Genomic DNA, 25,423 nt, shown 5'->3' on the forward strand with positions numbered 1-25,423 from the left:
CCTGCTCGCCCAGAATGAGCTCTTTCCTTAGGCAGACGTATACCTTGCAGCCTGTTTTCTGGCTCTGGATGTTTTTCATTTTGCGCACCAAGGTTAAGTAGAAGCCCGTGCCAAAACAATTCTTCAGGAAGAGTGGGGTGCCTGCGCAGTAGAGCCTTCCCTGGGAAATTATGGCGATGCGGTCCCCAAGGAGATCGGCCTCGTCCATGTGATGAGTGGACATGATGATGGTCCTGCCTGCAAGGGCAGGAGTCAGAGGAGTCACTGGGCAGGCCTGGGCCGGGCTGGATGGGAGAGGATGTACAGCAACCTCCCCATCACATGGGTTCAAAAACCAGGAGTTAAGAAATAAAAACGAGTATTCTGCAGCAAAGTTCAGAGTACTAGAATAATAAGGACAATGGCTAGCTACGTATAGCATCCTGCAAGCGGTAAAGCACTGTCACACACAGTATCTTTTCATCAGGCACAGGCCCTGATCAAATAAGTCACCATATATGAAATATATTTATTATTGTCAGTCATCACCTATCGAGCTATATATGTATAGTCTCTGGATCACTAAGCACTGCACTTATAATCTTTGCAAAGCACACACACACACACACATACATACATACATACATACATACATACACACACGCGCGCACACACACACACACACACACACACACACACACACACACACACCCAACATGCTCTTTACACCAGAATGGAAATGTCATGGAAAGAAAATGCTAATGAGGATTCCAAGATGGCAAATGGACTACAGGATTGAACCACACTCCCACCTTTATGCGCACTCAGCTCTGCCTGCTGTCCCTTCTGGATCTGCACCCTCTGGTTGGACGGTGCCACGAGAGGGAAGGGAATGTCTCATTTTGAGACATTTCTATCTGCAGCAGTATTCTGGAGCACTGAATACTGGCACGTCGCCCTCACACCTGGTCCTGAATGGTCATCTGAAGGCTATGGAGCTTCTTGAGGTGTTTACAGGTAATTTAGTCAAAGGGGAATTGCACCTAGAGCTGCACCCATTGTTCCAGGCAAAAGGGCTGCAAGTTGAAAGAACTTTCTAGAAAAATAGGAAGTAGACTGCTCCATCAGTGACACCCTGCTTATATTTGTGTAAAAATCTCTGGGAGCTTCCACTAGAACTTAGATTCACTCAAGTCACTGACAAAGCTCCATTTAAGTGTAGTTATGGCTGTTGCTATACTGACTTGCAAAATGCCAGGTGTGAGAAAGTGGGAACCACAGATAAAGCCTCAATGAGAGCACAGGGCACTGAGCAGTGGCTATTACCTGAGCGATACTTCAGGAGCAGGTCCCAGATCGAGCGTCTTGAATAAGGGTCCACCCCAGAGGTAGGCTCATCCAAAACAACCACTTTGGCATCTCCCACGAAGGCAATGGCAACGGACAGCTTCCTCTGCATGCCACCTAGAAGTATGGGTGGGAGCGGGGGTCACAGGGGCTGTGGAGGACAGGATGAGAAAGGCCCAGGGCTGGCAACATAAGTGCGGGGGCGGGGGGTAACTTAAGTCTGGCAGTGGTTCCATGTTGCCTACTTAGATGTTTATACAGCATTCAAACCTTCTTTAAAATGCAGAAAAGGCAAGCCCTGCATCTTAGGATTAGACCTTTTGAAGGCTGTTCTCCTATTTTAGTTCATACGTAAACATCAGAACAAATACAGCCCAGGCTGCAATGTTCTATGTGGGAAATGAACCAGAGGGATCTGCTCTTAGATGCTCAAAAGAACTTTATAGAAGTGTTCCAACTCTTTGGAGATCTCCTGTTATAAGCCTAAGAAAACACACACACACACACACACACACACACACACACACACACACACTCTCTCTCTCTCTGTCCTATGCATTGAGAAACGATAGATGTGCCATCTGTAGCCCTGCCTTTTTCTAACACTGAGCACCTGATAGATCCTGAGCTTCTTCATTCCTCTTGTGATGGAGGCCTGTGTCTTCCAACATGGCTTCCATCTCTAGCTGGGCCTCGTCCCAGGACTTCCCTTTCAGCTGGGCATAGAACAGGATGTGTTCAGCCACTGTGAGGCTATGGGGAGGGAGCAATGAGAAAAACAATGGGGCTCAGCAACTCTACCTCTAGCAATTTACCTTACACAAAATAGCTAAGGATGAGCACAAAGATTTAGCAATCAAGATGTTTGTCATGGTGTCGTTTATAATACAAAAATAAAACAAACACAAAAAAGACCCTGTTAAAATATCTAATAAGAGGGGACAGCTTAAATAGTACATTTATACAATGGCATAGTATATAAACATTTAAAAAGTATTTTATAGAACAATATGTAATGATATGAAAAATATGTGCATGATAGGTGAAAAAAGCAATCACATTTTTTTTTTTAAATAGCAGGTTACAAAATTATATGTAGGGTTTTACTCTCCTTTATAATTTTAAAGTATATATGTATATCTACACATACACAGAAAAAGTTCTGAAAAATTATATACCAAGGTGTTAACAGTGGTTATCTCTGGGTGATGAAATTACAAGTGACCTTTATTTTCTTCTTTTAAACCATGTTTCCTTCCTTCCTTTCTTCAATGATTATATACAACTTTTTAGACAAGAAATAAGAGTTTGGGGAAAAAGCAACTAAAAGTCTCCTGAAAAGTTGGTTTTTAATGCCTGGCTTAAGGAGGAAAAGAAACAATGGTCTCTGCTCTTGGCCCCTGAGAGGGAGTACTTTGGGGCTGAGCAAGGGGCCCCAGGATTGGCCACCCCGTCAGAAAGAAGGGGCATTACTCTTCTGAGAGGGGAGACCTCAGTTCTTGCGAGTGTCACAGGCACAGTCCCATGTTCTGAGGGACACCTCTCCTTGCAAGCAGGACAAAGGACCTTGAACTTGAAGAAGACCAAACAAGAGTATTACCTCCTGCTCAGAGAGCTGGCATCCCTGAGGTAGGCTCCAGTGAGCATGTGTGTTGAGGGGGCAGGTTGAGGATAAGGCTTGGGGAAGGTGTCAAATCCCTTTCCACTTACTGGTGGAACAAGATGTTGTGCTGGGGACACAGGCCGAGGCTCTGCCGTACTGCATCCAGGCTGGTTTCAATGTCCTTTCCCCCAATGAGCACGGTCCCCGATGTCGGCGGCAATAGACCCGTCAGGATGGACCTGCCAAACACAGAAGTCAGTGGCAGAAAGGATGGCCTTTAGGAGCGCCTCGGGATGGCAGCCCCCACTCTCACAGTGATTCCTGCCCAATCAAACCCAAACTATCACTAGCTGCGGGGAACCAACAGTTTCTCATACAGGGCTTAGCACCACTGTGCACACTCAGGCCATAATGCAGATGAGCACATCTGCTTTCCTTCTCTGCTTCTACTTATTTCCTCGTGCTCCCAGGCAAGCACCCAGGGGCCTCCAGGATTCCCTGCTGCAGAACATTCACTGACAGCTGAAGATCCGTCCCCAACTCAGCCATCACAATTCCTGGTGCTCTCGAGACTCAATAAAAGGTGTTCAGTGCATGGGTCAATGCTTTGCCTGATGTCGCCATGACAAAGTTTTGAGGAAGGGTCTTAATGAGAAGCCCAGGCACTCAATATGTACTTGTCAATGAATTGATTGAAGCCAGGCATGAGAATTACCAGCAACAATATCATCTTTGGATCCAGAACATAAGGAGCCCAGTAGCTATGCTGGTTTTTTTCTTCTTCTTCTTCTTTTTTTTTATAAAATGAGAAATAATAATTCTCACCTCATGGGGTTGTTGTGAGAACGAAATGAGTTTAATACTTAAGAAACAGCACAGTGCCCGTTTAAAGTAAAATTCAAAAATATTATTTTTATTAAACATTGTATTTCAACCTCCCGGGGAAGTTGCATTTCAGCAGTCGATGAAGTAGTATGTTTGCCCGTGAGAAAACCAGGGGTCTTGGATGGAGCTTCAGGCCTTCTGACCATATTAGTTAAAAAGGAGAGAAATGAGATGGATCTAGTGCTGCTCCACCCAGCTCTGTCCCTGAGTTCAGATACAATCTCAGGCTCTCCGAATTTGTACTTAGAAGCTGACATTTCTGTTGATGAACCACTAGAGGGAAACAGAACCAAATAGAATGGCGCCAGCCCCACATTCCATTCACACCAACCCGCCCTCAGAGAACATTCCAGCGCAGGGCGTGCACTGCCGTTCCTTCCTGAGGCTCTGAAAGGAGCCAAAGGACTTGAGCCTGCGTGTCACATGGGTTCCCTGCTCCTCGAGAGGGCTGCCTCAGCTGCTCCTTGGAGAACCCTAGCCGTCTGTATTCTCCTTCTCAGCAGCTGGCGCCCAAGTCCCTTAGAAAAGTGAGGGAGCTTCCTGAGCTGAGCAGTGTATGCCTTCATCTTCCCTGAACTTGGCCTTCAGTCACCAGGCTGTTAGTTCTCTAGAGACTGCACCCTTTTCTCTAGAACTACCGCCAACTCTCACAGGTAGGAAAAGGAGTACTCTCTGAAAATAAGTAGAATTTTATAGACTGAGGGCATATGGCAGTGATGACCAAGACTTTACCACCTCCATCAGTGACAGTAATGCTGGAGAGGTGGGATGGGGGCGGGAGGATGGGCTCCCAATGTCAGAGACCAGAAACAATTGTGGGAGGACCTGCCTCTTGCCCCCACTGAACCATTATGACTTGGGGCCTCGGGAAGGTCACTGCAGCTCTCTGGATGTCCACTTCCCTGGCACACAAGGCGGGCAATAAATGTACTGCAACTCCCTCTCCGACTTCTTGTGAGAATCAAATGAAACAATATATGTGAGTGAGCATTGAATACTGCAGCACGCTTTACTCATTCCTGAGACACAAATATAGAGCACATTTTTGTCACTAAAATTCAGTGGGAAAGGGTAGACTACAGCTAATAGAAAAAGGATAGTGCCAGGAAATGACAGAATGAAGTGGCAATCCATCCTCTTTTCCTGAAGACTCACAAGGTGGTGGTTTTCCCTGCTCCGTTGTGACCAAGGAATGCGGTGATCTGGTTCTCATAGAAGGTAATGTTAAGACGGTCCACAGCTGGCCTGCCGTAGGGCTCAAAAACCTTTACCAGATTCTTCACACATACCCCAGGAACCGAGCCTGGAAGCTCACGTTCAAAGAAGGAGTCTTGGAGGGAAAAAATGAACATGAGGTAAATATGACTTCTAAATGTACAAGTTCTCCAAAATCCTTTCTTTAGATCCTGTGTTTTGCCTATAATTTCACCTGCCCCCATAGCTTCAGCTATGACCTTTGTCCGGATGACTACAGGATAATAATGGTAATAGTAATAGTACCTAACATCTGTTGAGCAGTTACTATGTGTCAGGTACTATTGCGGGCGCTTTATACAGATTATCTCATTTCACCCTTTTAACAGCTCTATGGGGTAGATACTATTAAGCCTATTTCTCTAGGTGAGGAAACCTAAGACACAGAGATATCAAGTGTCCAATCAAGATCATGAGGTTCGTGAGTGGCAGAGCTGGAACTCAAACGCAGTGTGCATTCACTGTCTATATGGAGAGTTGGCCCCAAGCTCGATCTTCGGACCCAGGCCTTCATTTTCAGTAGTCTGTGAGGTATTTCTTCATGGATTTCTGGTAGCCGCTCGAGCCCTTCATCTTCCTTCCCAAACACTTTCCTTTAGACTCCCTCATGTCCATATGTGGAGCCATCATTCTTCTAGTCACTTTGGCTCAAACCTTTGAATCTGCTCCTCAGATTCCAGAGTTTCTCCAATTAAGCGGGTAGGACAGTTTACTCTTCCTCATCACTGTCCCTCAAACTCAACCCCTTTACTTTTCTGTCCCCACAGTCCCCTCCACTGCAGGCTCTCATTACCATGGTGTCCACCTTTCCCTGGCCTCCCACCTCTCCCTGCTCTAGTTCCCCTACACAGCACTACTTGATTTGTTGTCTTAATATTATAGTTCTGAGTATGTACTCCCATGCAAAAAAAAATCCCAATGCTTCTCTCTGTGCCTCCTGGCCTTGCCTGTGAATGAGTTGGGACCAGACCCAGCCTCCTGATTTCGGCCTTGGAATTCCACACTGGGAGGAGGGTCCTCCCAGAGACACTGCTGGCTGCAAACCACCTCTCTGCAGAGCTGCCGGTCGCTGACCTCAGCTTTGTGAAATGACACCTGGAGTGGGCCAGAGACACAGAGGCTGGACCCCCTCATGCAACATTGGCAAAGTCCAGAGGCCAGGCTGCTTCTCTAAACGCAGGGTGAGGATAGCAAGAGCATCTTAGCATCCTCAGAGAGATGCATATGCTTCAGGAATGGAGAACATGGGGAGAAATACAGAACTGATTCAAGAGAGAAGGTAAGGAAAACAAGGCCAGAGAAACATTTGCAAACCTTGTTCCTCAGTTCAGGAATCAGTAGGTAAGCTCCATGGTTAGGAAAGGCTTTTGATGGCTTGAATGAATGGGCTTCTAGATTTGTAAGTCACAAGTGAAGTGAAGTCAGCAATACTATACTCTCTTTCCCCTGTACATAGAAGCATTTATTTTTGTCTTTCCTTATAGCTCACATCCTCCTTAAGTCCCAGTGACCCAAGTTATTGTTCTTGCTAAATCCTCGGAAGTCAGCACATTTGTACAACTCACTTGAGATTTGCCTAACAAGGTCACAAATGCATCATATACTTGGTATCTGCTTTCTCCAGGAAATATGCGTTAATGTCTGGCTGGACCATTCATTCTACACACGTGCAGCTGGACCCTAGAGAAACTATCAGGTTTAATCCCTGTCAACAGAGAGAGTCAGTTTCCTGGGTTCCATTTCACCCCAGTCCTGAGGTATTTTGCTCGGGCCCTTTGTAGCATCCTGGGCCTTTTCTCTGCCTCTGTGCTATTTACTGAGGTTTTTACCATATATTCCTTCCGGGTGTTCCGGGTCCTCCATTTCCTCTGTTATGGGTTCCGTCTTTTCCAGGGCCCTTTCTTGTCTGGTTGAACACCCTGCACCAATTAATTAGAAGCCACTGTTACTCTCCTGGTGAGAACTGTGAATCAGTAAAGGCAGGAAAGGAGGGCAGAAAGGGGGCAGTAGGGTTTCCTACTGTAACTGGAAAACACAGTTCCCTCGAAAGGCCAAGTCAGCATTCCCAGGGACCAGCCTCAAGCACGGCCCTGCCAACCTCTGACCTGTGGGTCTGTGAGGTTCTGAAAGTGGCCGGCGGTGCCCCCAGCAGGCCAGATTGTGTGACCTTGGCTGAGCCCAGAGGGAGTTTTGTAACGGGAGTTTCAGTGCCAGGAGGGGGCCACAATGTCAGAAATTGTGATTTTAAAAAATTTCACAAAACCAGGATTGAATTTGAAGTGGGTTAATTTCTTTTAGCTTACCAATAGTACTTATCACTCCAATCCTAAACATTTCAAAGTCCGTTCAAAGTGATATATGGACAGCCAGCTTAATTTACAGATCGAGAAATGATTTACCTGAGAAATCTACTTTTGTGAACATTCAAATATTTTGAGATTAACATCAGAGTTGAGCCTGGTTGAGGTCTAGGCTTGCACAAATTGTGAAGTATAGTATAAACACACACACACACGTATTTTCACACTCACGTATACTCTCACACACCACAACCACACCTACACACAAACACACGCACGCATACACACACACACACACATAGACATTTTTTGGTAACCTTGGCATTGGTTTAAAAGGACATCAGGACATCTTGGAAGAGGAAGAGAAGCAGGAGAGTAAGCCAGCCAGAGAGGACAGCAGGGCAGGAGGAAATCACTGTCACTAGGCATTTAAAGGCTCTGGTGTCAAGCGCACCCACTTGAGTAGGGTGAGTTTTTAATGCAGCAGCCAGCCAGGGCTCCTCTCTGTCCACGCCACCCTCTGTAGATTTGTAGGAGGTGTGCTGGTGCAGAAAGTAACAAGCCTAGTGGTCAGGGACCCGTCACCTCCAGCACTTCCACTTATGCTTCCTGAAGGATTTTTAAATCTATTGCCTACAACTCTTTTGATCACTTTATTAGCCATCATACTGTAATAATGTGTAATAACATAGCAGGGAGAAAAATTCTTCTAAATAGTTTAGTCATTGAAGTGAGTTCTTTATCAGGAAATATGGGTCCCGGTTCCAGATTTTGTCCCACGTGACGAGTGGGAAATTGGTCAGACACTGGGTGAATCTTGGGCTCCACTTCTTCGTCTGTGAAAGGAGGGGTTAGGCGGAGAAACTCAGCTCTTTTCTGATTTTATAGAAATTTAGGAATCTATTTCAGTCTAGCCTGTGAGGCAGGTGAAAAATATTTGGCTTCTGTTGGCAAAAATATGTGATTCATTTTTGAAGGAACACATTTGTCTTAAGATATTTTTTTGAGAGGCAGAGTATCTGCTGAGATTATAGAGGGAAAAAATGCCCACAAGGAATATACTCCTGTGTTGAAAATTCCCATTTATGATGGATTATAACTTTATTATAGAAGAAATTCAAAAGTTTATAAATAGACATGGCAAACCAACTTAATGGAAAAGTACTAAGCTGTTGAAGTGCTATTTGTTTAAATCATTAAAAAAAAAAAAAAAAAGAAAGAGAAGGCAAAAAATACCCGAACCCACCCAAGCCTATTGAAGGCCCTGGGTTAATCCTCTAGAGAAAACAAACATCTATCTTCATGCTTAAAGGATAAATCCTGGCCCCAGCCCAATGATACAAAGAAAAAAGCAGGTAGACGAGGAACGAACAGATTGGAAAGTATTTCCTTTGTTGCCTGAACCTCCCAGCTTCAGGAGAGTCCCTGGGTCTCAGGTCAGGAATTTCTCTGCCTTCTCACACTTCACAGAAGAATCTGTGGTTTTCTCCCACTTCTAGAACTCTCCCTCAGCCTCTTGTCCTATTTAGTAGGAAAGGTAAATTTTATCTAAGATGCATTCTGGACAAATGCCCTTTTAGCTCTCTTCCCCAAGCACCATAAAGCTCAAAGCTAGGAGAGCCTGGGAGAATTTGCCATGAAGACCACAGTTCTGTCCCAGCCTCTGGCTGGGTCCTTACCTTCAGAGGATACATTAGTTTACATTTTGAAAAGGTGGAGAGGAATAAAAAAACAGAAGAGGAGGCAGAAGATAAATGCAAAGATTCCTTTAGGATTCTGTGTATCTCTTTGCTTTAAATTGAGAAGCTGCAAAAGTCATTCGAACCCTGAAGTGGTTTGGCTTCCTTTTACTAGGGCAATTTAATCCACTGAGCTTAAGCTGTATAGGACACAGGGGTTATCAATGCTCAGACCCTCGCCCTGGCCCGGCTACTCACAAAATGTAGGTTCCCGGAGGCTGTATGGTGGCCGAGCTCCCAAGAGGCAGAGGAGTAATCAGACATAAGAGCCAAATCTATAGCCCACATATATCCCATGCGTAGCCAAAGAAGCTAGTTTTAAACATTAAAGTTTTGGGAATTTAAAAAATGTTTTAATTTTTAAAAACTCACCTTCGCCGCCAAGCCAATAGGACTCTTGGAGTAGGAAATACCAAGGAAGTGGGGTTCCATAGTCCCCTAAAAAATAAACAGAAAAATAAACAGAAAAAGCCTAAGTCATTCTGCCTTATCCCAGGTCTATGATATCTAGAATTTACCTATCTGAACCTTAAACTGTCACTATAGATATTTATAGTTCAGAAGCCATTAAACAGTGACCCATGGGATACCATAAAGACTATTCTTTCCAAAATATTTTAATCTAAAAGGTCATGTTTTTCAGGTGGAACCAGCAATACTAAGACTGATGATCTTGTCTGACATCACTTTTCTAAGACAACATTTTATTAAAGAATTTAATCATGCCTTTTTCAACAATTACCAGATGTTAATAATGATGATAATCATTAACATTTGTTAGATGCTCTTTCTGTGTATTACTGTGCTTTCCATGCGTCAAACACTTTAATCCTCAAAAACAAGTCTAGAAGATAGGTAGTAGTAGTATTCATGTGGATAAGGAAAGTGAGGCACATTGAGTTTGAATCATCTCCCAAGGTAACAGCTAATTAAACAGAGATGCCTAAATTATAACACAGGTAATCTGATTCTAATACCACTGATCTAACTACCCCACCTGCTGGAATCCTCTGGGTTTCAAGGAAAAGACTCCCAAATTTCTAGTCCAGTTCTCTTAGCCAGCTTTTCCACCTGTGAAATGTTGATTTTGTGAGAACACTGTCTTTGCTTATTTAATAGTTAGCCCGTGTTTCATGGCCCCTGCTAGACTGTAATCTCCGTAAGGGCAGACCTGGGTCTGTCTTTCCCTCCCCTCTTTTGCCAGAACTTGGTGCTGAGCCTAACACATAAGTGCTGCTCAGTAAATAGTTGTTGAACAAAGCAAAGTTTTAGCTTGGCTAACGTAAAGCTCTTGAATTATGTTATGTACAAATTTAATTCTCAGTCCAACTAATTTTCACTTATTATATCTCCATCTAATGGCCCAGTAAGATAGAAAAAACTGAGGCTGAGAAAGGTCAAATGTACTGTTCAAAGTCACTGTTAGGGGTTGAAATGTGTTCACCACCCCTCCCCTCTCAAAAAAATGACATGTTGAGGTCTGTGGTAGAGTACAAAATATACTTGGTCTTTGTCCTCAGTTTCTGGCACAGAGCTCCTAAAAATCTTGAACTTTGCTGGGTGGGTCCTGCACCTGGGGAGGGTAGGGATGTTCCTGTACTGTGCCCAATGCATCTCTTCCATTTGGCTGTTCTTGAGTAGTATTCCTTATTATAAAGTGGTAATTGTAAGTAGACCACTTTCCCGAGTTCTGTGAGTTGTTCGAGTGAGTTATTGAACCTGAGGGGGGATGTGAGAACCGCTGAATTTTCAGTCAGCCAAACAAAAGTATGAGTAGGCTGGACACCACATTTGAGGCTGGCATGTAAGGTGAGAGTAGTCTTATGGGACTGAACTTGTGGGGTTTGCACTAATTCTGGGTAGTTATTGTCAGAATTGAATTGAATCATTGGTTACCAGTTGATATGGGAGAATTGGTTGGTGTTGGAAAAAATGATGTATTTGGTATCAAAAAAAAAAAAAAAAAGACAACGGTGTCCTAACCCCAGGGACATCAGAATTTTAGCTTTTTTTGGAAATAGAGTCATTGCAGATGTGATTAGTTGAGATTAAGTCACACGAGTAGAATGGGCCCCTCCCTAACCCAGTATGACTGGTGTTCTAACAAGATGACCACGTGAAGATGGCCAGACACAGGGAGAATGCCACGTAAAGATGGAGGATTGGAGTGACACATCTACAATCCAAGGAATGCCAAAGATTACTGAAAAACCACCAGAAGCTAGGCAGAGGCAAGGAAGGATCCTCCCTTAAAGCGTTCAGAGGAAGTACGGCTCTGCTGACTTTGGACTTCTAGCCTCTGGAACTGTGAGATAATGTCTATTGTTTTAAACCACACGGTTTGTGGTACTTTGTTATGGCAATCCTAGGAAACTGATATAGTCGCACAGCTACAATCCAAACCCAGGCTTCTTGACTCAGCATTGGGATCTTTTTCCTATTCCAGGCTTGCTGCCTATATATTTCTTCCAGCAAAAGCTGCCCTGAGATGAGCTGAGAGCTGTGAGTTCATCGCTTCCCAGGGACCAGGGCCAGCCTTACGCTCCCCTGACCACAGCATCGAGAGCAAGGCTGTGGATGCCATAGCACACAGTGGCTGTTGGTTGACTTGGAGACCACTCAGATGGAGGTGGAACTTCGCTAGCTACCAGGAAAGACTAATTTGAAGGAAAATCTGGTTTCTACAAAGCGAATACAAAAGTGTGCAAGCAGCTGATTTTTATTCAAGAGTTGATGTTTTTGTGCCGCAGATTAATCAGTTATTTATCCACCAAAAGTCAGGCACTCTTTTGGGTACTGAGACTATAACAATGAACAAAACAGACCATGGGCCTGATCTTATGGGCTCAGATTTTACAAGGCATAGAGAGTTAATAAACAAACACTTAAAGAAATATCACGTCAGATGGTGATTTAAAAAAAAAAATAGGATAAGGGACAGGAACACTAAAAGAATGTTATTTATATAGGGATAGATATTTAGATATTTTCAGTTTGGAAAAATCCCAGCAATAGGATGATATTTGAACAGAGATCTGAACAAAGTGAGAGAACAAGTCTATGATGTGTGTGTGTGTTTGTGTGTGTCTATGTGTAGAAACATGCTCTAGGCAGTGAGAACAGCTGGTGCAAAGGTCCTGAGGAGGAAATGAACTGTCAGGAAGGAGGCTGGTATGGCTGGAGCAGAGAAACATTGGGGGAGAGGAGATGAGAAAGATAATTGGAGGCCAATAATGAAGCATTTTGTAGGCCAGGATTGGGGAATGGATTTTATTCTGAACAAGAGGAAAAGCTACTGGAGGGACTTGAACAGAAGGTTGACGCTATCTGAGCTAGATTCTGAAAGGATCTCTGAATACAGTGGGGAGAACAGTCTAGGTAGGAGGTGATAGTGGAAGAAGGGGGCTTGGATTGAAAAGGCTGTGTAAAGGTGGTGACAAGGGATCAGATTCTGGATCTATTTCTAATGTGCAGCCAACAGAATTCATTGAAAGATTTTTGACTCTTGGATTTTAGTTTGAAATCCACAGATTGAAAGAGCTTAGAAAGCAATTATGAGATTTAAACTAGATGAAAGAGAGAGGGCTGGGGATCTGAGGAACCCAAATACCTCTACCCTATGAAGATGGACACTTACCTGGAAACACCTGGTCAAGGTACCAGGCAAGAAAGCCATACAGAGCAGCATCGAGAAGCATCATCTTCATGGACATCAGGAAACTGAATTCATCCCCTTCCATGGGACTATTCCCAATATTGCTCCACTGCAGCCCCAGGCCTTGCTCCTCAAAGCGAGCCAGGTACTCAGTGCCAAACCCAAATGCCACAGGAGACAGCAGGCTCTGCAGTGGGGCAAAGAGGGTGTACGAGATGAGCAGAGGGTTTCTTCCCCAACCCAATAGCACCTAGATGCTCAGGAGGTAGGGACGAGGGCCAAAAGAGGGTCTACATTACATTCAGGTGTAAAGCCACCCCAGGGAGGGATTACAGCAGTCCTACCCACAGTACGAGAATTCTAGGAATGCCTTTCAGGTCTCAGAGACCCCTGCCCACCACCCAGTGAGCCACCCCTCTCACCTGTTCAATGAAACAAGTTCTGTAATGAAGAAGACAAATACAACACAGCATAACACACTGAAGGACCAAAGGTCCTCGTGTTTACTCCCTTTCCCCCTTTCTTCCTACCTCTTTCTCAAGATCACAAAGTTCTTGGTAGAACAAAAAATCTAACTTGAATTGTTTTGTGAGAATCCCTTTAGAAGGGTCTGCAAAGTCATTAGTTTCCTAGGGTAGGCTAGAGGGTCAGGCAGGGGATGGTCTCATGAGCCCCTGAGTCTGTCAAAGAAACCAGAAGAACCTCAGATTACATCAACTGTCATCTTTTCTCATCTCCAGACTGGGGTCCATCATTTTCTTAGGTTCTCTATAGAGAACACAAGTCAACTGAAAAGATAGTGTACAAAAAGATGTCTGAAAGGGAAGTTCCCCAGCCAAGTCCTCATGGATGGCCCCTGACCTGACAGGAAGCACATAAGCACAAGCAGAGGGATGAGCTATACCCATTTCTTTTGCTCAAAGGCCTCCCCATAGTCTGGTGGACCCAAGGTGGGGTTCAGAGTGTCTCTCTGCAAAAAGAAGGGATTCTTTGGCTACATATTCACAAAAAACATTTAAAAAATCTCAGCCTAGCCCTGGTCCACATGGTGGTCAGAACGATAGCTTCCTGGTGGATCTACACACCCAAAGTACTGACCATCTACCCAGATACCAAGATTGTCCAGCTGTGCCCTCAGGCTGAGTCAGAAGGATTTCTTGCTACTAGACCATGGTGATCATTTTAGAAAATTGGATGCTGTAAATAGCAATAATTAGTTTATTATTTAACATGAAAAATAAAAGGCAGATGCCCTGGCAGCTCTGAAGCCAAATAAGTCTGAATTATGAGAACAACTTTGACCTCAGCTCTTTCCCCAACGAGAAGCAGGTGGTAGTTCTCTCTCTATTCCACCACACGGAGAACTGTGGGCAGGGAGATTCTGGAGAAAAGAAAAACTTCAGGGCCCAGAAGCTCTTTAGCCTGGTTAATGAGAGGGTAGAATGGTCTATCTGAAAACAATTAGAGAAAAAGACAGTGGTGTTTGGGAATCATAAACCAAGAAGTGTCTCAGGCAATCAAAAGTCAGTTTCCGGACACCTCTCTGGGCAAGGGGGCCTGACTCTGAACTGGCTCATTTCTGCACCCCTTTCTGTGTGCGCTGGTAGAGCATGTTAAGGACATTTGCAGAGCTGCTCCAGCTGAAGTTCTTTTGGAGAGAAGCAAAAACTTTTAATTCATGGAAACATCTTTCTGGACAGAACAGTTAGTGGGGCAAGCTCTCTTCTTTCTGAGTGTTCTCAAACACTAGGAAAAGAAAACTGAGTGAAATAAGCCTGATGTTTTCCTCTTGTGAATACACAAAGGGATCTATGAGCTGAACTGGTGTTCGATGACTTCCTAGGGCAGACTAATCAAGCTGGTTTGGTGAAGAGGAACTGTCAGGTCACTTCCACTTTTGCCCCTATGCCTTTAAACTTTATGTCCCTTCGAGCCAAAAGGAGTCCTTCAGAGGGTGGGCCAGTCCTCTCAGAATGCTACAGACCCCTCAGAGGAATTGTATCAGGCACCAGGGGTGAGCCCAAGGTCCCTCACCACAGCCATCTTGAGATCGGCCGTCATTCGGTCCTGCCAGGCGAAGCAGAGAATGTGAGGCAGGTAAAGGGTGAAGTAGATGACACCACTGCAGGCTGCTGCCAGGCTGGCTCTGGAGAAGAAGGTGCTGAGCAGGAAGCACTGCATGATCGTAGCGGTGGAGAAAGCCAACAGGAACAGGAAGAGGATGAATGGGTTGCTATAATGTAGGATCCTCCCATGCTGAAACCAAAGAGGAGACTTGAGTCAGTAATTTCCACTCACATCCAGGACACCATCCCTCTCAGGAGGTGACCTCTGTGCAGTGATTCTGGGGCCCTCAGAAGCCTTCTGCTCCAGAGAGATCTTTCCTACCAGTCTGTTGCTGGTGCCTAAATTTCCATATTTAAATCCTATGAATGTCATTTTCTCTAGGACAGTAATGCATTATTAGTACCAAGTAATTATTATGTAAGCAAATCCTTGGTGGAATTTGAGTAGAGGAGAAAAATCTGCATAGCAGGTCTTATAGAATCAACAGCTCTGGGATATACTGAATAGATGAGTAACAAAAAAGGGAGATGGGAGACCACCCAACAAGCTGGGGCCTGGCCTGCTGACTCAATCATTTGTGCTTGTATTCTGAGATTTGCCACTCATGTAAGTCAGAATATCAGTAATTAATCCATATCACTTGGAAGTATATTAATCCCCTATTCTATTATATCATACAAATACATTTCATAGAATCCAGTAATACTCAGTGTCTTTCACATTAACTCATGATTCAATCACTTTGGCTATGTAGGAAATAGGACCAAACTAGTTATTTTTAAAGAGCTGCAGCCAAATGACATTATAGAATAAATTAAGATGTTTGACTTGATTAGACCTTCTTGGTTCTCCTTTGCTAAGGCATCCTATGAGGATTTTTACCCTTTGCACATAACTCCAGATACATATAGGTCACCTTTTCTTGGAAACATAAAGCTACAAATAAGGTTCATCTCTTGAATTGGTTCGAATTAATTAGTTATGGTGCCCTGCAGCACTCGGTTCTTAGTCAAAAAGAAAGACCAATTAGCACTATCTGTCCTGGGTGTTTTTGAGTTGAGAAGAACAAATGTGCTGCTTATCTGCTATTGCTACCATTTCTCCTCCATTCATGCTCTCATGTCAGCTGAGCACTGATAGAACAGATTAAAAAACAGAATAAAACAAACGTTGAAGAGAAGTGGGAGAGAGCCATGCTTGACTAGAACCAAACTTTGAAGAAATTTAAATAATGATTAAGACTCAGAACTTCTGATTTTGTGCAAAGAAGTCTCCATATCACCCTGGAAAGCTCATTCCTTTTCCTTAATCACACGCAACTCAATAAAAGCAAGTCCACAACTGAACCTGTGACTTTTGGCTAGAAGAATTTAAAGATGGTTGTTACTATTCTCGGAAGAATAAAATCAATTCCTAATCTCAGTTCAAAGCAAAGTCCTCCAAACCTCTAGGGGTGTATAATTTCTTATTGACTTAAAGCAGAGATGAAATCCACTTGACAGACCCAACAATTTCAGTGTCCTTGGCTTTCTCTAAGGACCACTTTTCTTTTTGTTCTCAATAGCTTGAATAACAAGGGAACCTTCCCATTGTATCAGCTTCCAGCTTCTTTCCTGCACAGTTGAGGTGGGAAGGAAGGACAAGGGAAAAATGGGAGCGTCATTCAAAGGAAAATCCTATTTTGGTGTGGAAAGCTCTGTTTCCGTCATTACTAGAACAATGTTCTGGTTCCCACAAGGAGAAACCCTTTTGTACAAGAAATTCTTGGTGAACATTCTTTACCTCACGTCCTAAAAGCTTTGAAGTCCTAATGCTCATTCTTAGGAAAGGAGATATCAATGTCATTTGTCAGCAACGAGTGTCATGGCCATTGTAAAATGTTGTGCATGTTTATGCATTTTGAGTAACTCCGATGTTCATGCATTTTGACTTCTTTAGTTCTGAGGACACAGATGTCTTGGTAGTAGGAAAGTATCAGACTGAAGGATGGGAAGGAACAAGAAACCCTTAGAGGAAGACAAGGTACTCGGCTTCTCCCCTCATCTCTGTGGAGCTCTGGGACCCTTAGCATATTTAAAGCCGCATCTGGGTTGGGTCAGGTTGAGCAGAATGACCTCCACATCATCATTGGTTTTGAAAGGGTCTAGCACTGGATCACAGTGCAACACTAAAATCAAAAGCCCTCGGACTTAGTACATTTTACTGCAAAGAGAAGGGGAAAGATTTGGTTTAAACAGATACGTGTTAGTTGGACAGGATATGATGGACCATTCCTGGGTCAGATAGGCACTAGAGATGGTCCAACATGCATGTCACATATTTAACCAGAATCTCTGGGTCAGCACACGTGATGCCTAGTGCAAAGGGTCACTTAATAGATGATGGTAAAGAGACAGAACAAGCTTGGCGACACTGTATCAGGAGTTGTAAAGCCCGAAGTCTAAAACTTATACCAAATCCCATCAAATAAATATCAAAACTACCTAAATTTATCATTTATCATTTAACAAGTACAAAAAGTCATCTACTGTCAAGGAACTAAAAACAAAGGATAGCAGTGTAAAATCTGAGTAATTGTGAAATAACGAAATAATGTCTTATTTCCAAGTCTAGCTTGTGAGGAAGCTGCAAGTTTGCAGAGGATGGGCTTGTGCATGCTGTCTGAGGCTGTAAAACTCCCATCACTGAGAAAGGATAGACTCCAAATTCCATTCTTGGAAACAGAGAGGTCTTGGAGATTCTTCAGGCAGCAGAATGTTCAGTGGTCAAGCCATGAGTGGTGAGACCATGAAGATAATTAATAAACAGTCCTGGTCTCCTCTCCCAATACACTGAAAAGGCTTTCCACATTCTTACCCCAGCTGGTGGTTGGAACAGTAATCCCAAGAAGACACTCATTTCTTCCATGTTTGTAAAGAAAGAACCATTTGCACATACAATCACCCTATGCTGGGTACTGCGAATAGCAGCCTCTCCAGAGACTTCATGGAAAGGGGTTGGGTAATCTATGTAGACTGTGGTTCCCTGGGCAGGAAGTGGGAATAGAGAAGATGCTATGATACAGCAGCACCGTGGGGGAGACTTTGTCTCTCCGAGTATCTCCCACTTTGGCTGAAATGGCTGGGCAGCTACATATCATGCTATCCTTAGTGGCCAGGCTCCTAATCCAGGCACAAGTTCATTAACAGAGGGAAAGGTAAGAGAAACAAAACTATTCAAGATTTTCTGGGCTTTCTCCATCTGGCTTACCATGATGAATATTGTCAGGAGGAAGATGCTCATTGACATGATAGAGAAGCTGTCCAGGAACCAAGTACACCAAATCACTGTGTTGGAGACACCCTGATTTTTCAAAGTCTCCTTCAGTCTCAACTCCTTCTCTAAGACGATGCTCTTTACAGTCATGGAGACTGAGTAGATCCAGGCCAGCACCATGAAGACAGAGAAGCTGTTCAGGATGATCATAAAACTGTAGTAAGAGGAGAGAAGCAGAATGGTAGTATGCCCCGTGCCTGGTAGATGTAGAGTAAATGTTTATTGAATGAATGTGTAGAGAACAAAGCTAAGGCAAAGGGAAAGGCAGAAAAACCTCCACTGGGCATCTAATGGGCTTGAATCTTTTAATACATTGCACTTTGCCCTGAAGGATTACTTTTCACTTGGAACAAGATGGTAGCTTTTTGGTTATCCCAGATGAATGCTCTATGAGTAAAATGTCTAAATAAAATCATACTATGTATGCTACACAGTATATACCTATTTGTAAGATCTCTCAGGAAAGGACAGCAGACTTGATGTGGCATGTGACTGGAGTAGGTAAACGTATGTTAACTGAAGTTCAAAAAGGTAGACCACGAGGGAAACTGGTGGTGGTGAGATCAATAATTGGGATCTCCGAGGGGGCAGCCAGTGTAGCACCCTGGAGGATCAACCCCAGTTATGCTGGATGAGGCAAAAAATAACTAACCAGTGTGGCATTTTCTGAAGGCCATCAGTACATCAATCAGTGATCGGATAGCCACTGATTCCATTCACCATCCGTGTACCTGCGGAGTAAATCTATGGATTCCCATTCCAGCAAGTGGGGCAGATTGGATCATCTAGAATTATTTTACTGGGAACTTTATACATGTTTACCAGCTTGACGTGCTGGTAAAGCCTTTGGAATTATCATCTATTAAAAACTGTTGAGTGTCACAGGAAGAGCCCAATTATAGTGTGGGAAGGTTTCACTCAAGATGGCCCTAGAGAGAGAACCATGAATTCAGAAGGCCTGCACCTTGGGACCTGCCACCAGAGGGCTCTCACACACTGAATAGCCAGAGTTCCCTCTGCCGCTCCTTACCACTGAGCCCAGTTCCCTGCCAGCCGCTCCTGTTCTGATCCTAAAAGTGGAACTGGGCTTTGGCCTCTGGCTCCTCTTTCCATCTGTGCCTATTGTCCAAACCCAAACTGACTGCAGAACAGCCGCTGCTATCTATCCCTTTAGTTTCCTGTAGAGCCCAGGAAGGAGAACCAATTGGACGAGGATGTTGAGAGAGAGTTTCCTGTGTCCATACTGGGCTTTATTTTACTGTTTTGCCAGCTGGCAATTTGACCCTTCTTTTCTTCAGGCTGTGCATGTTTCTCTCCTCCCTGAACCCCGCAGACAGACATGTACACTGTGGTGAATTTCCCAGTTTTTTTCTAGGTGTTGAATTCCTAAGCCATTCTAGGTTTCCACCACTCTCCTGGGAGCACTTCTGCCCCCATCAGCCATGGTAAATGAGCCCTCCCAGGCCCCTCTGTCTCTCTGTCCCTCTCTCTACCACCCTCCAAATGAACATTCAGAAAACAGTAGGCTACTTGCTTAGCTTGCTACTGGTCAATAAATGTTCAGGCCTGGGGATGGGGGTGGATAGGGAGGGAAGGCCTGAGCTCATCCAACACATTCCTCTACCTTTTCATTAAGCATACATCATGAGAATGTTAATTAGGGAATGAGCTGCCTTATTCTGAGGCTCCTAAGAACCGGGCCTACTTGTGATGCAGAGTCCTCGTTTGCTGATTTGGCAATCGTTGGGCAAACACTCTGACCAGAACCTTTCCACATACCAAACACACTACGTAGTGGAAATTTAAAAAGCCTTTGTCCCCTCCCCTAACCTCACTCCCCTTGCTTCAATTTTTACCTTCCCTTTTCCACCCACAGCAAAAACTCCTTTCTCCCTGCCACTTCGCTTGCCCACCTGGCCCTGCCTAGAGCCCGGGCGAAGCAGACTTCTCAGTCAGAGCTCCGTTTTCCCCAAGCTGGTCTCAGTCCCTGGGTTTCTCTCCAAAGAGACTGAAGCCTGGGGAGCACTCAATTAACTTGTTGAGGGGCAGGATTGGAAGCCTCCCACTCACGAGTCATCCACGAAGCAAGGGTAAGGCATCTGCTGGAGGTAGATTCCAACCGGAACCTCGGCCCCAACCTGACTCTTCGTGATCCCCTGTTCAACCATGTCCTGCAGATAGGCAAATCCTCCCCAGATGTATCGGAAATCTTCCACGGGATCAGCTCGGGGACCAGAATCCCAGTACCTAAGAAGAAACCGGAGGGAGGGACAGAGATGTGAATGGGAATGGACAGCTCGCACACACTTCATAAGCACAAGGTGACTCAGAACTCATTCTCTTGAAACTTTTAATCTTTTCCAAGTTATCCGACTCTATTTTCTAGTTCACAGTTTAAATTTAGTTATGAATACTAGCCACAATGTGACTTGTAATTGATTTCATTCAAGGACTCTACTTTGAGCTTTACAGAATTTCTTATTCCCTCTTATTTAATTTTACTGATACAGAGGCTGAGTCAGTCTCAAACCATTACTCGGTCCCAAACGTAATTTCTCCGTGACTTTGGAGAAACATTATTTGCAGAATCTCTTATGTGAAGATAATTTAGTCCCTGGAGGTTTCTATCTCCAAGATGCACAAAGACCAGCCAGAGACAAGTGCTGAGTTGAGGGTGTGATGACAAGGCAGCTGAGCTCTCCTGGTCTCACCGACTGATTACCAAAGTGTTTCTATGCCTTTCTAAATGTCTTTCCTGCCCTAGGAGGAGAAGGGTGGCCCCTCTCCTTGCCTCATACATCCCCAGGGATGCCCAGGGCCTTCTGAGATTGCCTGAAACATCACCTGTCTTTGATCTTGTTGGTTTTCTCCACCACATCTATATCCATTCGGATCTTGTACTTCACGTGCGGTGGTAGGGAGCTGGTCCAGGGGTACATGTCAGGGAACACCACACCAGCCCAGAACCTGTTTTCCTCCAGCAGAGACAGGGCTCGTTGTGTGAGCTGGATTTCATCATCGTAGCTTTCAAACTTGTCCAGGATCAAGCACTGCAGATAATCACAAAGGTTGAGAGAGTTTGAGGAACACCAACTGCAAAGACTCAACTGCAGTAAAGAGAAGAGGATAAGTAAGGGCTGTTGCCCCAGGGGATGGGTCAAATGCGAGGGGACCTATAAACGTACTGTTTGCTTAAGTTGGGAGTCTGGTGTCAATTTTTCAATGTGTCTAGATTTACGGGTGAAAGGAGACTAGGAAATGCTGACTTGCTTTAAATCCTGCAGATTTAGTGAGGCCCATACTATCAGGCTGTCCAAGGCCGTTCAAATATGCAAGTCGTCAAAATGACAAAAATACTCACAGCTCTCACTCCCCAGCACAGGGAGTCAAGGGAGTGGGGTCACATTGAACACAGGCTGCCTTGAAGATCAGAAAGCCCGCTGATAAAAGAGTTTTAAAGACAGAGAGAAACAGTGAACCTTCCTGCCTCTCTGCAAACAAACCAAGATGGCCAGCTGAGGGAAGAGCAAGGAAGAAGAAAGAAAATAATAGAGGGCCAAAATGAGTTAGTAAGAGAATCATTTCCAATCATAACTTTATGACAGGTAATGCTACTAAAGGAGGAATTTCCTAATGTGTCTTTTTTTCTCTCCCCTGGAAGAGAAAAAAAAAAAAAAACCCACTACCAACAAAAGAACAAAACTAAGAATTTCTTTTAATTTGAGTATTAGGGGTTATCCACTTTTATAGATTTGTCAAGGTATTATATTGTATTTGGATCTGTTCTTGTTCCAATAATCCACTAAGGTTTTTGTGTCGATGTTTCTTTCTTAGAATGTAACTCATCAGAGGTCAGATGGCCTTGTCCTGATTAATTTGTTCACCGAACACTTACTAAGATCCTAGAATGTGCCACAGCCTGCTTCGCTCCAGAGATACAAGGAGGAAAGATAAAAAATCTCTTCCTGAAAGAAATTCAAGATCTAGTGATGGAGAGTGTTTGAGTAAACCCAAAATCATAATACAGAATGATAGAGTTCTGATGAAAGCAAGCCCGGGGTAGTCTGGGTCCCCAGTGGAGAAATGTAGCTAAGTCTACCTGCAGGGGTCCCGAAAGACTGCCTGGAGGAAGAGACTCCTGAGTAGGATGAAGATGAGCAGGAATTAGCCTATGAGAGGAGAGCAGGGGAAAGGTCTGCTCAGGCACAGGGAACAGTATGTGGAGTGTCTGGAGATCTGCAAAAATAGAGCCATGGTTCTGGTCCTTGGCTGTACTTCAGAGCCACTGGAGAGCTTTAAAAAGACACCTGCAGTCAGGCCCCACTCCAATGAAAACAGATGCTCGAGTGGCAGGGCCAACACATCAGCATTTTATCGAATATTTCTCAGAGAAGCGCAGAGGTGAACAGAGCTGAGTGGTGAGATATGAGCACTAGGAAGGTGGGTGGGGACCAAAACAGTTGCTCTGCTGGATTTTGTAGTGAGACCAACTAACAGGTTTCCTGGGACATGGGGTTCTCCATGCTCAAATCAAGAGTGTTCTGGACAAACCCTAAAAAGCCCTAAAAAGCCACTGTAGAGTTATAAGCAGGGGTATGACATAGTGCGATCAGATCGTCTTTCCAAAAGATCACTTGTAAGGGGAAGGGGGAAGCAGGAAGATTGGTTAGAAGGCTGGTGACATAATGCAGTCTTAAAGGAACAAATTCACTCTCGCGGAGCCTGAGTTACCTGGAATCCCCATTTTACTGAAAAGGAAACTGAACACGAGTACACCTATGAGAAGTCAGGTAGCTAGAAAGTGGTAGACCCTGGATTCCCTCCCCACTTCCCAACTTTATTAGGCCCAGACTTCTTCCCCACATCAGGAGCCACAGGTGGAGCCGGGTCGGCAGGCCTGCCATGTGCTCACGACTGTCTCGTAAAGTAGGAGAGCACAGTTTTATTTATCCTCACTTTGCAGTCCCGGACACTTAGGCTCAAAGAAGCTGAGTAACTTCTCCAAAGTGGTAGAGTAGGTGTCGAACTCCAGTTCCACTGGACCCACAACAATTACCAGGAGAAATGAAGAAGTGAGAACAGTGCACTGATCATAAGGACCCGACTAGAGACCCAGGCTCCTACTGAGCTGCTGAGAAGCAGGCAAACCCACCCCATTCACTAAAAACCCCTCACTGCTGAAGCACTTTTGGGGCATCAGAGGGTGAACCAGACCTCTTTTTACTCAGGAACTGAATTTAAACAAGGTATTGCAAAACCACCCTCCTTGGGCCTCAGGAACTAAATGTCCTGCCTCAGGCTCTATACCCAGGGAATGGGTTCCCAGTCCTGTTCTCAGTCTTCTAGATAAAAAGAAAGAGCATAAAAGAAGTTGTTAGTTTTCAAGCTGATATGGGAAGGAAGAATACAGGTACAAGAGAAACTCTAGAAGGTCAAGGCCTAAGAGACATCATACTAAGAAGATAGTTATTTTAAAAGGAAATAGAATTGGTATTTCTTTAAGAAATACCAATAAGTGTAGTCACACATCAGAGAGTTAAAGAAAATGGTAAATTTTCTTTAGTCAGTTATTCTTTTGCAAACAGGCATCGTCCAATCTGTCACTGACCAGTCTGTGAGATGAAGGACTTAAGTACTGAAGGTCCTCAATAAATGTCCATTTTTTTCTAGACAGAAATAATGTAGGGTTTTCTACATTTTGTTTGTTTGTTTGTTTTTGGTGAGGAATCTAATATGTAGACTTGCGCCATAGTCCAAGACCAAGCTCCCAGTGTTTGTGAGCGCTTAACAACACTGTTATGGAGACAGAGACTTGGCAATTTGCTGCTTGGGCAAGAAAGCATAAAAAAGGTACTGTTAGAATATATTTAAACACATACGCACACACATTTAAGTTTTTTTAGGGAGAACGGGACATTCTACAAAGATGAGTAATAAAATAATCTCATTTTTAAAGTCAGTTTAGCAAGTTTAGTCTTGTATATATAGAATTTTAGAATTGAAAATTTGAAGGAGTCTGAAATTAAATTTCTGATATGAAAACCAAAATTATCTGGGGCAATGAAAATTTTCTTTGTGGTTTCTTTTAGTTGTGGCATGTTGTCACACACACACACACACACACACACACACAATGTTCTACCAATTCACTCACAGCATCACAGAGCATTTGGACAGAAAGAGTTGTCAAAATCTTATGGTCTGATGTCTTTGCTTTATCTGTGAAGAAACTGGCATCGGAGGATCAAGGGCAAAGGTTAATATAGGTTAGAAGCAGAATCTGAATTTATGTCTTCAAATGTCAAGCCTGAGGGTGGTACTGTTGGTGACAAGTTGCTCTATCAGGAAGCCACACCCTCACAACAAAGCCGGGGCAACATAATTCCTGAAGAAGATCTCTCCCTAAAGCAGCACTGTCTAGTAGAACTTTCTGGAATGTGGAAGTGTTCTATATCTGCCCTATCTGATACGGTAGCCAGTAACCACATCTGGCCATTGAGCACTTGAAATGTGGCTAGTGAATCTGAGGCACTGAATTTTCCATTTCAATTAATTTAAATTTAAAAAGCTGCATATGGCGGCTGGTTACTGTGTGGGTCAGCGCAGCTCTAGGTACAGTAAATTCCTTGAGGTCAGAGGACACATCTTGTTCATAGTATTTTCTCATGAAAGGGACTCAGTGAGTGTTTACTGAATTGACTAGATTTAAATTTAGAAGTCCTGAAAGCTGCTTTAATACTGTGTGCTTTGAATGTAATCCTGTGCACTTCAGATTCAGATGATAAACTAGGAGAAATTAGTGAAAAGTGAATTTTTGTTAAGATGCTAATGACTCTCATTGACGCGAAAAAGCTAATAAAAACAAATACATTTTCATAATGTGACTTTCTGAGATGGCTAGCCCATTCTCTTTGAACTCCCCTTTCATGTCTTAAAGGGAAATCTATACGGGAATGTGCAGCTGATGTTTTCAGTGACATTGTTGAGTCCCGTGGTGACGTAGGCTCCATCCTGGCTGTTTTATCAGGCAGCTGATTCACAGTCATGTTTCCTGCTGCATCCCTCTAGATTGATATACCCTGATACTCTCTGGAAAAACAAAACTTAAAAGGTTTGCTCTCATTTCTACCCTGAAACATCTGACCTGGTTTCAAAGTTGGGTTATCTTCCCCATCTTGGAAAGAGGTATAGTGTAGTGTTTAAGAGACAAACAGCCCCAAAGGCCATCGGCATGCTGTTGTTTCCTACCTGTGTGGCCTCTGTTTCCTTCTCTGTAGAA

At 44.0% G+C, this 25,423-nt stretch overlaps 1 protein-coding gene across 1 annotated transcript in view; it reads right to left on the minus strand.

Moving 5' to 3' along the window:
• Positions 1–25,423, minus strand: part of ABCA4 (ATP binding cassette subfamily A member 4) — a 124,355-nt gene that overhangs the window by 47,174 nt on the left and 51,758 nt on the right. Inside the window, exons 11-22 of the mRNA XM_025052022.1 lie at positions 20,989–21,194; positions 20,215–20,391; positions 18,079–18,298; positions 14,797–15,018; positions 12,745–12,949; positions 9,480–9,545; positions 6,898–6,987; positions 4,970–5,144; positions 3,037–3,168; positions 1,940–2,079; positions 1,306–1,443; positions 44–237 (exon numbers count right to left, since the gene is read on the minus strand). Of these exons, the coding sequence (XP_024907790.1) occupies positions 44–237; positions 1,306–1,443; positions 1,940–2,079; positions 3,037–3,168; positions 4,970–5,144; positions 6,898–6,987; positions 9,480–9,545; positions 12,745–12,949; positions 14,797–15,018; positions 18,079–18,298; positions 20,215–20,391; positions 20,989–21,194 (1,965 nt within the window). The remainder of the gene's footprint in view (positions 1–43; positions 238–1,305; positions 1,444–1,939; positions 2,080–3,036; positions 3,169–4,969; positions 5,145–6,897; positions 6,988–9,479; positions 9,546–12,744; positions 12,950–14,796; positions 15,019–18,078; positions 18,299–20,214; positions 20,392–20,988; positions 21,195–25,423) is intronic.

Source organism: Pteropus alecto, unplaced genomic scaffold (assembly GCF_000325575.1).
Source record: "Pteropus alecto unplaced genomic scaffold, ASM32557v1 scaffold25, whole genome shotgun sequence".
Taxonomy (NCBI): domain Eukaryota; kingdom Metazoa; phylum Chordata; class Mammalia; order Chiroptera; family Pteropodidae; genus Pteropus; species Pteropus alecto.